Source organism: Ipomoea triloba, chromosome 4, assembly GCF_003576645.1.
Source record: "Ipomoea triloba cultivar NCNSP0323 chromosome 4, ASM357664v1".
Classification (NCBI taxonomy): domain Eukaryota; kingdom Viridiplantae; phylum Streptophyta; class Magnoliopsida; order Solanales; family Convolvulaceae; genus Ipomoea; species Ipomoea triloba.
Genome location: NC_044919.1, coordinates 11,048,277 through 11,060,649, shown reverse-complemented (window position 1 = coordinate 11,060,649; position 12,373 = coordinate 11,048,277). Strand labels below are relative to the sequence as shown.

At 34.2% G+C, this 12,373-nt stretch overlaps 1 protein-coding gene across 1 annotated transcript; it reads left to right on the top strand.

The window, feature by feature from the left end:
* The first annotated feature begins 228 nt into the window (after window positions 1-228).
* LOC116017452 (probable acyl-activating enzyme 16, chloroplastic) lies at window positions 229-10,714 on the top strand. The gene is made up of 18 exons (XM_031258040.1): window positions 229-427; window positions 1,565-1,750; window positions 3,025-3,139; window positions 3,306-3,393; window positions 5,113-5,324; window positions 5,715-5,833; window positions 6,463-6,612; window positions 6,796-6,863; window positions 7,244-7,349; window positions 7,816-7,974; window positions 8,520-8,573; window positions 8,658-8,738; window positions 8,981-9,118; window positions 9,267-9,426; window positions 10,014-10,093; window positions 10,213-10,358; window positions 10,459-10,516; window positions 10,611-10,714. Exons 1-18 carry the CDS (start codon window positions 257-259, stop codon window positions 10,701-10,703), a joined length of 2,184 nt encoding a protein of 727 aa, XP_031113900.1. The 5' UTR covers window positions 229-256; the 3' UTR covers window positions 10,704-10,714.
* Window positions 10,715-12,373: the final 1,659 nt, after the last annotated feature.

Sequence of the window (12,373 nt, the reverse complement as noted above, 5' to 3'; positions counted from 1 at the left end):
CTGCCAATCGCGGAATCGCCCAAGTTCTCAACTTCAAATAAACTGCCAGTCGCCCAATTTGGCGCTTTCAAACTATTCATCTCCAATTGCATTCTCCCTCTACCTCTACGGCTCTACTTTTCTTTGTTCTTCTCGCTAGCCCCGTCCAGTTTTCTCCAATTCTATTATCATTAATCTTATCCTTTCTCGATCACTTTTCTTCCCTTCCTTGTCTGTTCTCTTAATCCTCTCTGTATGTGCACACGTAGAGATAAAGATGGCGGCATTGAACACTAAATCGGTAATGTTTCTTGTTCCGAAGTCCGGTGACGGGAACCATGCCGTTCATGATCTCATGTCTTGCCGAGGATTCATCAAAATGAAGTGGCAGCAGCTATATTCTAGGGGTTCGAAAAGTCGGAAATTCCGGGTTTTCTGCGAGCCAACAGTTATTTTCTTAAGTACCCTTTTCTTCATTTGATGCCAATTTTGCAATTATGATTGTCATTTCTCAAGAATTATTATTAAGTAAATTTAGTTGATCATGAGTTGAGCTTGACAGACAGTGTGGTGTTATTTAGTCTTTTGGAACATCTGTTTAGACAATAGGAAATTGTAGCTCCTTGTATTTAATTTTAGTTTTCATGCTACAAGAAATCTAAGTTACATTCGTAATTTAGTCTTATGACATTGATGCGTTGTGCTCAGCTTTAATTTGTCCACATTTCTAACGAGACTGTTATGAACTGAGGTGAAGTTATAAAATAATTTGTCAAGTTAGATTTTTGAGCCATAAATTAAGAGAAGTGATGATTTGGAGGTGGTATTAGGATCCTTTTGACTTTCAGGGTGGTTTAGTCTAAATATATATGTTCAGTAACAAAATAATTCTGATGGCCAAAGTCTCTTTTTTTGTAATTGCAATTGTTGTGTTCATGCTTGCCAGGTTCAATCAGGCTAATAAGGCTATTGAAGTTGTGCCTTTTCTACACAATTCTCTAGTCACCTTCCAATCTTCATAGTTTTCTTGTCAGAATATCTGCCAAAATTTATATTTAAGTGAGCACATAATATGAAGTATAAGGAAAATGGTATTTAACATCATAATATGATAAGAATTCATAATCCTTTAAGTGAGTCTTAGAATATATAACTGCTTTAGCCAGAATTAACTCATGGACTCTCAAAGACCAGATGCCTTTTGGGTACGAGGAATATTGAGATCACTTTGAGGATTTTTAATTCTTGTGACTTCCTTTAAGAACCAGTTGGTAGATGTTGCCTCAACTTACATAATCAAGCATAAAGCTCCAGACCAATTTTATTTGCTAATGTGTAGGAACATTTTGATAGTTCAATTCCTACATTCTGATAGTTGACAAATTCAATGCAAAACCTTTATTAAGTCTTAGATTCCCATCCTCCTATCTCTTACCTAACATATACTTTTGGAATGAAAACTTGTGCATATATAATACCATTAGAAAATGGTATTATTAATAACTGCTTTGTTCTGTTAGATTGTTCAAATGTTGTTGAATCCCTAATTCCCTAGTTTATTCATTATGTTCTTTTTAACATGAAGGGAATGCAAATTAGGAAGTGCTCACCTATTTTGGAGAGCATTTTGTTGTCAGGGAATGGATTATTGTCATCATCAGAATGGAAAACAGTTCCTGATATTTGGAAGACAACAGCAGAGGAGTTTGGCAATTGCATAGCATTAATGGACCCATACCACAACCCTCCAACAAATCTGAGCTTTAAGGAGGTAAGCCTTTCCTTTGGATGTTGATCATGTGAAATGTAATGTTTAAAAGAGGTATTTTCTCTCCTATATCTTGTACCATACTGGGGAGGCTTGTGCACTTGATCTCACCTTTTCTTTTTGTTATAATCTAAGATTGGGCCAAGGTCACTCAATTGGGCTATAATGCACATCGGCCAAACCACACTAAAATATTGAATCCAATCAATTAGCTAGTCTAACACATGGTCTTATAAACCCATATGCTTTCTCTTATATTTTCAAAAGTGGACAACTTGGATGCCACCAATACCACGGGTAGACAACCGGGTGAACACAAAGTGTACCGATCCGGCAATACCATGTTCGATAATGTCACTGAATTGGGCTATGCACATGGACCAAACCACATTAAAAGATTGAATCCAATAAATTAGCTAGTCTAACCCATGGCCTTATAAAATGTTTACTCTTATATTTTCAATGTGGGACTCTTAACACTTTTGAAGGTTGGGCTTGTTGTCTTGACCAAGTGCACTTGTTGGCCATTAGGTAGTAGCTTGGTACTAAGGTCATTGATTCAAATCCTTGAAACAACAGTTGGTATTATGGTAATGTTTTTTACATATTCCATCATGATGTGACAGCCTTTCACATTGGATTCAAACTTATTTGTGTATTGGTAGAGTTTGTATCTGTAGTTTTTGCAAATGTCTTAGAGGTTTTTTTTTAATAAATAATTTAATTTATTTATTTACTTTTATTTTTTAAAAAAAGTAATATAATTGATCGTTATCTTGTCCTCACTACCTGTAAATTTCTAGATTTATTGGTCAAATTCTCGATTGAGAAAGTTGTTACTTTTATTAGTAATTAGCAATTTATTTGAATTTTGAAGTGTACTGAAACTATATTATAATGAGCTACGCTTTAGGATTTCTTTATGATTCCAGTGCATTTCTATAGTGTTTGGGGTATTCTTCACCAGATCCTGTAGTAGGCAGCTAGCTACTGTTTAAAGATGTAGAATGCTCCTGTTATTGCTGCTTAATTAGTTCCTCTGAAATTTTTTGTCTGCTTAGATATCAAAGAGTGCTGTATCTTTACTGAACTTGGTTTTGTATTTCATTGGAGAATCAGTAGTTTCAGTGTTTTCAATTCCTCGCCTACACAATTAGTTATGCATTTTGCATCCGAAAAACTCCACATCAAATTAGTGAAATTACTGGTGGATGTTCTGATGTTATTTATTTATTTTTGGTTTTTTTTTTTTTTTTTTTTTTTTTTTTAAACTGCAGCTTGAGAAGGAAATTGTGAGCTTTGCTGAAGGTCTTAGAGTTATTGGTTTAAAACCAGATGAAAAGATTGCACTTTTTGCTGACAATTCATGTCGATGGCTAGTTGCAGATCAAGGTACTCTCACACTTATGTAGGTTGAATCAACTAAAGCTATTTAAAAGCGACTTTGTGGTTACATTAGCTTTATTGAGTCATAAACCTGCATTTTACTTATGAAATACATTATAATGCAAAATGTAAGTTCCTCTATTCAGAAAAATCATTAAAATGAACACTTTAGGTATAATGACCACTGGAGCAATCAATGTGGTGAGGGGTTCAAGGTCATCAGTTGAAGAGCTTTTGCAAATATACAACCATTCTGAAAGGTTAGTATTCTTCTGGAGAGGGCATAGAACTTGCTTTGTATTCTCCTCCTCCTTTTCACCCATTTTCTTGTTGCATTTCTGTATTTCTTTCATTGCAAGGAAGCTGCTGACTTATCTTTGCTTTAGGTTTTCATTAATAACTCAACTTTTCCTAAAAGATATGTACCACCAAAATAACATGTTTTCCCCTTTCTAATTTTTATAAAAGTGTAACAGAAAATATTAACAGCTTTGAGTAAAATACACTGCATTTTTAGTCCCTCAATTATTTCTTGCTAGCCATTTTAGTCCTTATTTAGTACTTTTTAATGTTTCTTTTTTAATTATAATCTTCTTTAGTCTCGATTTTTCATTTGTAAATTAAAAAATAAAAAAAACCTTGATTTTAACAGGTTCATGTAGGAAAAATAAGGACGATGTACCACAATTGAAGAGGAAAAATTTAGGGAAGAAGGTTGTGAGTTCTCTATTTTACAAATGAAAATACCAAACTGAAAAAGTTATAAAGAATAAAGATAATAAAATTTTAAAATACCCATGTACTAAGTAATATTTTAATAGAGTTTAATATTTTTGTTGATCTAGAGTTTAATAAGTTTTGTTGATCTAGGGTTACAAGTCTTAAAACTCCCCCTCAAGTGGACAACCGGGCCATTTTGAATCTAACCAATTGACCACTTGCAATTGGATTGGACCCTCGCCATGAAATGAAAGGCATTAGACGCCACCAATACCACGGACAACCGGGTGAACTCAAAGTGGTTCGAACAAGCTTTTACCAATACCACCAATACCACTTGCATTTTGTTTTTTAAGGATTAAAAAAATAATTTTCTTTTAAACATCGAATGGTTGTTAGTTGGTGACCACTCCGCTCACCCAACAGGTGCGTGTGGTGCACGTGCCATCTTACACACTCTTTTATTGTTAAGAAAATTTCTTATCATTGTACGATGAAGAAATCAAAATGTACAACTTATTAATGCACATGATTACACCAACATATTTTGTATTCTAACAATATTGACTCTTATATAATTTAGTAGATTAGTAGATATAACAAAGTCTCATCCTCCAACCAACATAAACATCAGAAAGTTCTCAATCCATAACTTCTTCATCTTAGCACTTTTACTGTTGAAAATTCTAACTTCTACCTCATTTTTCTTCGGATATTTAAAGGCTCTAAACATCCTTTTCATCAAATCCTTCACCAATAGCCATCTTGTTCACTTTCCAATAGCTGCTCCCTTGTACATTTATAAAATCCTGGACTGGGAGATGATTACTTTCACACATTCCCTTCACAATTTTATCTCTTTTGATTCGGTCCTTCACAGTACAGAATGAATCTTTAATTTGACTTTGCTTGTTCGAGAGATTAATATAATGTAGATTTTAGAATTTTGATCCAAGTTCAATTTTGCTTGATTGTATATCTCAATATTTGTTGTCGAAATTGGACAATTTTCTAAAACTGATCTGTCTTTCCTTTTATGAGTAAGCTATCTCAACACTTTATCTTTAGTGCTTTTAAACTCACCAATGTTACACTTGCATTTGAAAAGATGCATAATCTATTCATGCCAGTAAATGCAATTATTACAGGCTGATGTATCTCCAATATCTTCTTCCTTTCACAAGAACTAACAACTTTTATATATCCCTACAAAGTAAAAAGAACATGGCATAATATAATGTTTGTCACTATAATTACAGTGTTGCACTTGCTGTCGACAATCCTGAAATGTACAGCCGAATTGCAGAAACCTTCCACTCCCATGCAGATGTAAGATTTGTCATCTTACTTTGGGGGGAAAAAGCAAGTATCACAAGTGAAGTAAGGGATGGACTCCCCATATACAGTTTTACCGAGATCTTAGATTTGGGAAATGAGAGTCATATGGCTTTGCTTCACTCACAAGAAGCCAGTAAGTAATTTTACCTCACACAAATGATTCATAAAGCTAACTGTTGATATTTCTAAAACTAAGGCAGAAGATAATATCATGCTATATACTGGACATTTTTATCAACTGTAGACGGAAATTGTATGCTTTTAAGGAAGCAAAATATAATAATGTGTTTCCTCTCTAATAGTTTATGCTTTGGTTGAGGTGGAGCTGCACAAAACATAGTAATCAAGACAGGCAGTTTGTTTTTTTTTTTTTTTGACAAGTGACAGGCAGTTTGTTAAATGCTGTTAAGTCTAAATACTTTAACATCAGACACTAGTGTGTCCTTATAAGATTTGTTAATGGCTTGATCTGAATGAAATGCATTTGGGTAAAAAGATCACTGAATAACTAATGCAATTGCAGGGAATCAATACATATATGAACCAATCAACTCTGATGATGTAGCTACACTTGTTTATACTAGTGGAACTACTGGCAATCCAAAAGGTGTTATGCTTACACATAAAAATCTGCTTCACCAGGTTTCTGCCTTCGCATTTAGCCTTTACAATATTAACTATTGGGGATAAATATAAAATAATAAATGTGTAGTTTCGCTATTAGTTGACTTTTAGGTGGAATAGAACAAATCTTTCAATTTGGTATCAAAGTAGGCAAAATGTTCTAGATTGTGTGCAATTTGCCCAACATGAATGCACACAATCTACCCTGGAGTAGTTTGTGTGCATTTGTGTAGTAGATTGTGTGCATTCATGAAGGGTCTCATTATAGTATGTGTGCATACAGCTAAAGTATTGAAACTCAAGTTTTGGTAAGATTGTACACTCTAAATTCAAAGAGAATGAGAGAATACTGCATTTGGGAGAGTACTAGAGTGAACCTTTTTTCTATTTTCATTGTCATGGTCCACTTTGATGTGGTGGCCAACTCTAGGCTAATGTCAATTTTTATTGAATTAAATTTAGATAATTTATACTCAAAGTTTTAACTTTTTGACCATCCATCCTGGTTAGTTTTGCTTGGTTAATATCATGGGTTCTGATAATATATATACGAAACTACTTCTAGTGTTTTATTTTGCTTTTGCCATCTATAGAATTTTTGCTCAGTTGATGCACATGAGATGAGACTTTATTTGTTCCTTTACTAGATTGTGAATCTCTGGGATCCAGTACGTGTTGTACCTGGGGATACATTCCTGAGCATGCTTCCTCCTTGGCATGCATATGAACGTGCTGCTGAATATTTCATGCTCTCTTTTGGATGCAAGCAAGTATACAGTACAGTAAAAAACTTGAAGGCATGGTCTATTGTTATATTCCACTCTTGCATTGAATTTTAGCTTACCTAGTTTTGATTGATCTTAAACATATTAGAAATTGTACTCAATTTGTTTTCCTCAATTCGCAGTTGTGATTGTCCTTTAAAAAATAAAGAAAAGAAGATTATGTCAAGCTTCTGATTCAATTTACTTGTATTTTAGGAAGATTTAAAACGTTTTCAGCCACAGTATCTAATATCAGTTCCTTTGGTATATGAGACATTATGCAGGTAAATTTTATGGAACTAACTTTTTGTTTTATTTACTTCTTTTCATATGAGTGTTCTATAACTTTAACAAGGAGGAATTCTGCAGTGATTATGATGAAGAAAAATTAGTTGTGTTAAAAGTTGGATTGCTGTTAAATTTCTATAAACTTCTACAACATGAAACAAAATGCATGAATAAGAACTCCCTTCAATCTTAAAAAAAAAAAAAAAGAACTCCCTTCAATTCAACATTCTGTCTGTTATATTGTGTGATCTAAAATTCTGTGTTTTGCCTGGAATAACAAATATGAAGATGTGCTACATGTACTTTGCACATATTCTGAATGCATTTCTTCTTTGGTTATATCATGTTCAGTCTTTTTAATTTTTCAATTTTGTAGTGCAATTCTGAAGCAGATAAAGACAAGCAGCACTGCTCGTAAGCTCATTGCCTTACTATTTCTGAAGATCAGTTTGGCATACAAGGACGCTAAAAGGATATATGAGGTTTAGCATCAACCTTTTAGTTCTTCAATTTTTAATGTGTTTGAGTTTATATATTTTAATCAATACAAAGAGCTTTGGTTAGTATTTAGGGTTATCTTTAGCTACAGTCAAAATTTCAGATACTCCATAGTTAAATCAAGAGTTAGTACCATCTGGGGTGCTTCGAGTATAGTGGTTTTGCCACGTTTAGTCCATAGTTAAATCAAAAGTTATACATGGTCCTTCTAGGAGGACTACGGCTGGTTAAATTTTGAAAGTTGAAGGACCATGGGTAGTTAACATGGACCGCGGATGGTAACAATTTGAAAGTCAAAGGACCACGGGTGGTCAATTTGAAAGTTTAGGACTAAACGTGGCAAAACCACTATACTCGGAGGATCCCATATGGCATTAACTCTTAAATCAATAACAACACCTTAACTAATTTCTTGAATTGTCCTCTATTTTTATTGTGTCTGTGTTTCAGGGGAAATGCTTAACAAAAGATCAGAAACAGCCTTCTTACCTTGTTTCAGTTTTGGACTGGTTATGGGCCAGAGCAATTGCTGCTCTATTGTGTCCATTGCATTTGTTGGCAAGTAAATTAGTCTACAGTAAAATTCACTCAAACATTGGTATTTCTAAGGTATGGTATAAGCATACATAATTAAGCCATGGTATTGCTATTCAGTGTGCGGAAATTGAAGTTAATGTTACTTCCTTTCTTTACTTCAAAGAAATTTGGGTGAGTTTCTCAACATTTGGTTAGAGCCTGCCCATATAATTTTATTGGAAAATGCTATTTGCACACAGAATTTTATACACAAGTTTAGACATACTAACGTGGTTTCACAGATCTTGATATTCATTGGTTACTTGTGAAATAGTGAACTCAGCCAAAAGTTAATCAAATGAGGCCATTTAAGCATCTGAAAAATTGTGTACAAAAATTCCTGTGCATCTAGTATAGCCCCAGGGGATTGTGGGAACTCATAAAATTTTACCTTTGAGTGTTCTCTGATTGAAAATTATATCGAAATGTTGAGACCCACTATGCAAGAACTTGTACAACCTAACTGTTTATCTGGATCACTTGATCAATAGACTCTCCTACAAACAATGAGTTGCATTGTATTGTACAAGATAATTACGTATAGATGTTAACTTGTTAATAACTTTTGTTTTTTGCAGGCTGGAATAAGTGGAGGTGGTAGTCTTTCTCCACACGTTGACAAGTTCTTTGAGGTTTGGTTCTTTATCTTTAATTTGTGGCTATTGCCAAGGGCATGGATTGATGCTAGCTCTGATTAAAAATGTGATATCTTACAGGCAATTGACATAACAGTACTAGATGGATATGGTTTAACAGAGTCATCTCCTTGTGTTGCTTGTCGGCATTCAAACTGTGTTGTAAGTGCTTTATCCACTACGCATTGAAACTTTCAGAGCTGAAGTTGTTTGTTGATTTGCACTGATTAGCAGTGCAAATGACAGGGGGCTTGTACAAATACCATTACATGCATATCTGTTCTTGCTGCTCATTCTTACATATCATAAATTCATGTATTCAGCTATTTTTTTTTTTTTTTTTTTTTTTTTACTGTGGTTTACTTCGCCTATAATCATGACAGTTACAGATTTAATGTTTGCAGGTCCTTGGCTCACCTGGGCATCCCATTCGCTACACAGAAATAAAAGTTGTAGATGCTGAAACTGATGAGGTCCTTCCCCCTGGTTCAAAAGGTATTATCAAAGCCAAGGGACCACAGGTGATGAAGGGCTACTACAAGGTTAGTACTCAAAGTTTGTTTTGTCAGTTCCATTTTTCTGCAAGCAGTGCTTTTTAGTTGCTTATAATTATAGAACATCCACTTCTATCTCGGAATGCGAATCTTGCTGTTTGTTCATTTGAGTATGAACATTTCTTTTTTTGTTCAGAATCCAAAGGCTACAAAGCAAGTTATTGATGAGAATGGATGGCTAAATACGGGTGATATTGGGTGGATTGTTCCTCATCATTCTGTAGGGCGATCTCGCAATTCTTCGGGCACTGTTATTCTTGAAGGTCGTGCCAAGGATACTATAGTGCTTTCATCAGGTGATTGTTAAACTCTTACTCAGTGTACAGTGATGCTTGAGTTGTTATCTTAGATAAAAACCTACCATTTTTCATTTACAGTCCACCAAACTCCACACAATTGCACTTTATAAAGGGAGAGTTTAATCTTCTTAATCCTCTTTTTTTTTCCAGGTATATATTGGGGGAGTTTGGTAAATAGTTGTTAGCTGATTGGGTTAGTGAGTTTGACTAGTTGATAACATTAGTTGATTGTAGAAAAGTGTTTGGTAAATTAACTGTTAGCTAATAAATCATTACATGCAAAATAACTTTCTCAAAAAGGTGATCGAGTTTGAATTTTAACATTTTGGAGTAATAAGCTATTACAAAAAACTAATTAATAAAACACTCATTAAAAAAAAAAACACTCATTGATTGTTTAACCAAGTCAAACAGCTAATAGTGGTCAAATAGGTCAAAATTGACTGGTAAGCTACCTATGTTACCAAACAGGGTCATTATCTATTAACTTCTTTTACTTGATAAGGCCTTAGCTATCAGCATTCTAGGTGTAAAACATTTCTATGAAGTTTATGTAGCAATTGATATATGCGTGAAAAGGATAGGTGAAAATGTTGAACCATCTGAGATTGAAGAAGCTGCAATGGGTAGCAATTTGATTAAACAGATTGTTGTCTTTGGTCAGGTGTGTAATAGCTTTTTTTGGACTTATTTTGTTATTTCTACTAGTTTTGACATGTTTGTGTGAATACATATATACCTTTTCTATTGCATATCGTATAACATGACATCTTCATCATGTAGGATAAACGACGTCTTGGAGCTATTGTTGTACCCCACAAAGAAGAGGTTCTTTTAGCTGCAAAAAAGTTGTCTGTGGTTGATTTTGATGCCACAGAAGTTAGCAAGGAGAAAACTGCCAACCTATTACATGAAGAACTTAGAAAATGGTAAAGCTATTGTAGCTTCTTTTCTTTACCAAATTATTTTCGGGAAAATTCTCTTTTCTGATCCCCTCCTGATTTTATCCTCCAACTTTCCGTGATGCAGGACAACAGGTTCTGCGTTTCAAATTGGACCTCTCCTTGTCATTGATGAGCCTTTTACGGTAATCATTTTGCTAACTAGCTGAGCCATTCATTTCCCAATTCAAAGAAAGGACAATAATATAGCTTGGACATTTTGCTTTCTGGCTTTTGCAGATTGATAACGGTTTGTTGACTCCAACAATGAAAGTTAGGAGAAACAAAGTAACAGATCTATACAAAGAGCAAATTGACAATCTGTACAAGTGACTTAATTCCCTCACTAGGAGCATGCTCAATTAAATTGACCTTCATGTTGAACATTTACTCATTTAGCCATTTAGGTAATCTGATCTATAATGATGTAATTGAGTTGGAATGAACATGAAGTTTCTTCAAAAGGAATGTCTACATCCATAAAGCATGTATATAAATTTAGAAAAAAGTATGGTTTCAAAATGAACATCAAGTGTAATAAAATTGACCTGCATGAAATATAATGATACAAATTATATAAGAGCCAATGTCGTTAGACACTAATAAAAATTTAAAAAAAAAATGTGTTGGTATAATAGGTTACATCGGTAGCTTATACTTTGTGCTTATTTTTTGTACACTTTTTTTGGGGATCAAGCGCTTACCATTACGCCAAAAGCTATAGCTAGTAGTGAAGGCGCAACTACCTTTCCTTACTCAGTTGCGTAACAGCCAGCGTTATGTTTCGATGATAAATGCTGAACTTGGCCTTCTAAGCAGCCGTCCAACACACTTAGAAGTTCACATTCTTATTTTATCCTTCCACTTTTTACTTTTTCCACACATCCATGAAATCCGTAACAAGTATAGCCCTAGCGTTTTTTTGTTTCTTTTTGCCGGAGGTTTGCTATGAATCTTTGTTTCAATTTGTTTCCTTTCATTATAATTAGAGAGACAAAAATGGTAGAAGTTGCAAAAGATGTCTCTTACAGCAGAAAGAGTGGGAAGAAATCACTAAGAACGGTGATAGTGTGATAAAAGTGATTAATACCAATTGGTATTGTTAGTACGCAGTTCTGTTATATATCCAGATAGTTCATATTGAGTTGTCAATAGTCTGAAGTGTGGAGAATCAAGTAATTTTAATCCATTATTTGTTTTCAAATTTTTGAATTTAAATTCATTGTTTATGCCTTGCAAAATTAAGGTGGGAGAATTTCTTTGTGCTGTTTTTTATTCTTGCAAGATGAAACTATTCTAGTCAAGTCTTGATTAGACCCCATTCGGAGGCAGATCTCGGGCTTTCTTGCATACACAATAGGGGATTTGAACTCTCACATCATATTGAAATGTCTCAAACTCCTTCAACTTGAACCAACATTTTGATCAATTGTATGCCCTTCAAATCCCTCTCCAAAGATCACTTTTCCGTGTTTCACTTAATATTAATGGCATACTACATTTGACCCTTGTTTGTTTGAATTTAAATTCATTGCTTATGCTTTGCAAGTGGGAGAGTTTCTTGATGCTGTTTTTTTATTTTTTATTTTTGCAAGATTAAACTAATCTAGTCAAGTCTTGATCAAGTCCCCATTCGGAGGCATTCTCCCAAAGGGCTTTCTTGCATGCACATGAGGAGTTTGAACTCTCACATCATATTGAAATTGCTCAAACTCCTTCCACTTGAACCAACCTTTTGGTCAATTGTATGCCTTTCAAATCCCTCTCCAAAGACCACTTTTCATTGTTTCACTTAATATTAATGTCATTCTACATTTGACTCTTGTTTGTTCTCCTTTTCTTACACCAAGATTAGTGCTCATATTTTGGAATATGGTCTCCCAGTGCATGTGAATGAGAAGTGGCTGCAAAATATGTTCACTATCTAATCTTTTACATTTGAGAGTTAGAAGGAGAAATGCTATTTCTTTTTTCTTATTTTTTTTTCTAAATGCTACTCCGTA

Bases quoted from the DNA above. Each gene is read 5' to 3' on its own strand.
- LOC116017452 (XM_031258040.1), top strand. From the start codon at position 257: ATGGCGGCATTGAACACTAAATCGGTAATGTTTCTTGTTCCGAAGTCC. The intron at 3,140-3,305 runs GTACTCTCACAC...TGAACACTTTAG, and splicing joins ATGGCTAGTTGCAGATCAAG to GTATAATGACCACTGGAGCA. The intron at 10,094-10,212 runs GTGTGTAATAGC...TTCATCATGTAG, and splicing joins AGATTGTTGTCTTTGGTCAG to GATAAACGACGTCTTGGAGC.